General features: G+C 48.7%; 1 protein-coding gene across 1 annotated transcript; it reads right to left on the reverse strand.

Moving 5' to 3' along the window:
* Positions 1-201: 201 nt before the first annotated feature.
* On the reverse strand, positions 202-1,705 carry LOC147619160 (uncharacterized). Its single transcript, XM_086774558.1, has 2 exons — positions 1,374-1,705; positions 202-1,278 (listed from the first exon to the last, which is right to left on the reverse strand). Exons 1-2 carry the CDS (start codon positions 1,680-1,682, stop codon positions 409-411), a joined length of 1,179 nt encoding a protein of 392 aa, XP_086630684.1. The 5' UTR covers positions 1,683-1,705; the 3' UTR covers positions 202-408.
* Between the last annotated feature and the right edge of the window lie 702 nt (positions 1,706-2,407).

The following is a 2,407-nucleotide window of genomic DNA, read 5'->3' on the forward strand; positions in this document are numbered from 1 at the left end:
AATGGTATAATACATGCACACCGCAACTCAGCGTTCGGGCAAGTCTACAACGTGTTCGCTTTTAGTAAAAGCCTTCTGAAAATTGATGGCAAAATATATTTTAAAAACTTAGTGTTTATTTTAAGATTAAATAGGAAGAAAATGCTATTTCAAACAACTATCTTCTTCTTCAATCCATGGTGAATACTACTTCAACTACATAGGAGCTTATACATAAAGGCATGGTGGCACAAGCCACACACGTCAAGCACTCACTGAACGAGAAATGCTTACACATAAAGGCATGGTGGCACAAGCCACACACGTCAAGCACTCATTGAACGAGAAATGCTTACACAATGAAATACATAATTTAAGAGGGCGACGTAGAAACGAAGCAGTCCTAGCATGCAAGGGGATTTTTGATGGCTAATAATGTGCATGGGGATTGAGCACACTAACAGGCGAGGCGGCCATGGCGGGCATGTGCTCCACATTGGGGTGGATACTAGAACGGACTACACTGGCAAGAGTACCATCAATGCAGGATGCGGTTTCTTCCTTGAAGGTGTCCATGACCAGGTTGAGGGGAGAAGACACGGGCGAGTATGGCTGCTCAATGCATTGCAAGCGTGAAATGGACGACCAGGGATCACATGAGCTTCCTACACTGAGGTGTTCTTCAAGAAGGGCGTGCCCAACACCCTGAAATAGCTCATAAGCATCAACGTTCCCTTCGCCGGAAGTAGCAGAGGCGCCATGGCTAAACATGCTGGCCTCAAGAAGGTCTTTGTCGTTGTTGCCGGTGTCTTGCACTGGAGTGAAGCTGGGCGTATTGCCGGCCAGGCTGTGTGAGCAGCTAGCGAGTGGCTTGGCTGTACGTTGGACTGAAGGGAGCGATAAGGCTCTATTGAATAAATCAGAGGCTGCACTCTGAATGTGCAGGCCATTGAGAAAGATAGCCGTTGAGTCAATGTTTTCTTTCAGCGAGGGAGTGCTTCTTATGGGCGCAATTTCTTGCGGATTTCCACTTACAAGGGAACTGTAACTCCCTGCAAGCCTGTAGTTGCTCCAATTGCCGCTGCTGCCGCTCGCGGGCGCTGAAGACGAGAATGCAGTCGGCCACGAGCACTGGTTATAGCTTGTGAAGGCGTCGCCAGGGAAGACTTGAAGTGAAAGGGCGTGGTGCAGGTTGTTGAGACGTGACGCCCCTGCCATATACCGACCCTGCCGCTTCATGAGCCTCTTCCGCTTCATGTTGACGAAATTTTTCACAGTATTGTCCGTTCTACCGGGCAGCTGCAGCGTTGCAAACAAAAATTAGCTCCAGTTAACAACATTTTGTAAGCGATGCAATAATTAGCGCATTCTTGGGAATCGACGGCGGCGCAAACCAGGGCGGCGATCTTGGACCATTGGTTGCCCTCCCGCTGGTGGGCGTTTTCGATGATCCGCTCCTCCTGCGGGGTTAATGCGCCCCTGCGGAGACCCCCCCTCAGCTGTTTGAGGTAGCGCAGGCGGCAGCTCTTGCCGCAGCGCTTCAGGCGGGGGTAGTGAAGGTGGGCAGTGTTCCAACTGCCTTCACCATGCACGCTCACAAAAGCTAACAGCAACTCATCCTCCCAGGGCGTCCAGGGGCCTTTCTTGAAAGCGGGGACCTCGACATGCAGGTGCTCCTTGACTCTCTGTCTCTCTCTCTCCATAACTCACTCCCTCTCTCTCTCTCTCTCTCTCTCTCTCTCTTCATCGACTGCGCTTCACCTTTGATTACCCATCACCCATGAGAGAAGCAACAGCGCCCGTCTCTCTTTATATAGACTCCTTGGTCCTCCATCATGCATTACATGGTCCGTCTACCAGCTAGCTGTGCATTGCCCTTTCCATGAGAACTTAGAAGGATCCGGCACGTACGTAGTACTCTAGAGTCTACCTACAGGCTACAACGCTGCGCTGCCCTACGATCCTGACAAAAGGAGTGGAGTGCAAAAGCTTGGTGGGCTATTGGCCCACGCTGCTTTTGCTTCATATCGTGATCATTGCACAGCGAAGGTCATGCTACTAGGTTTCAATGTACAATTAAAGAATGAAAATTGTAGGGAATTTGGGAATACTAGTCACATGATTATCACGATATGGCTAACTTATTGCCCGGAGGGGTGGGGCATTCGGAAGTTGTCCATTATAGTGTGATTTTAGGACAATCATTTGTGAGCACGTCAGTATGATTTTCTCGGGAGTCATGTTGTGTAAACCATTTTTTACTCGAGAGCTGCCTGCCCCAGTTATAGGCGCCGGCCACGCACAAGGGTGTTTTTTTTTTGGGCGTCATCAGTGCTCGAAAAAAAACTATTTTCTTCAAAATTGGAAAACCTTTATATATAAAATTAAGAAATTATCAATGAAAAGTGTTTTTTTTTTAAAAAGCAGG

Source organism: Cibotium barometz, chromosome 34 (genome assembly GCF_041138505.1).
Source record: "Cibotium barometz isolate CiBa-2024 chromosome 34, ASM4113850v1, whole genome shotgun sequence".
NCBI classification, from domain to species: domain Eukaryota; kingdom Viridiplantae; phylum Streptophyta; class Polypodiopsida; order Cyatheales; family Cibotiaceae; genus Cibotium; species Cibotium barometz.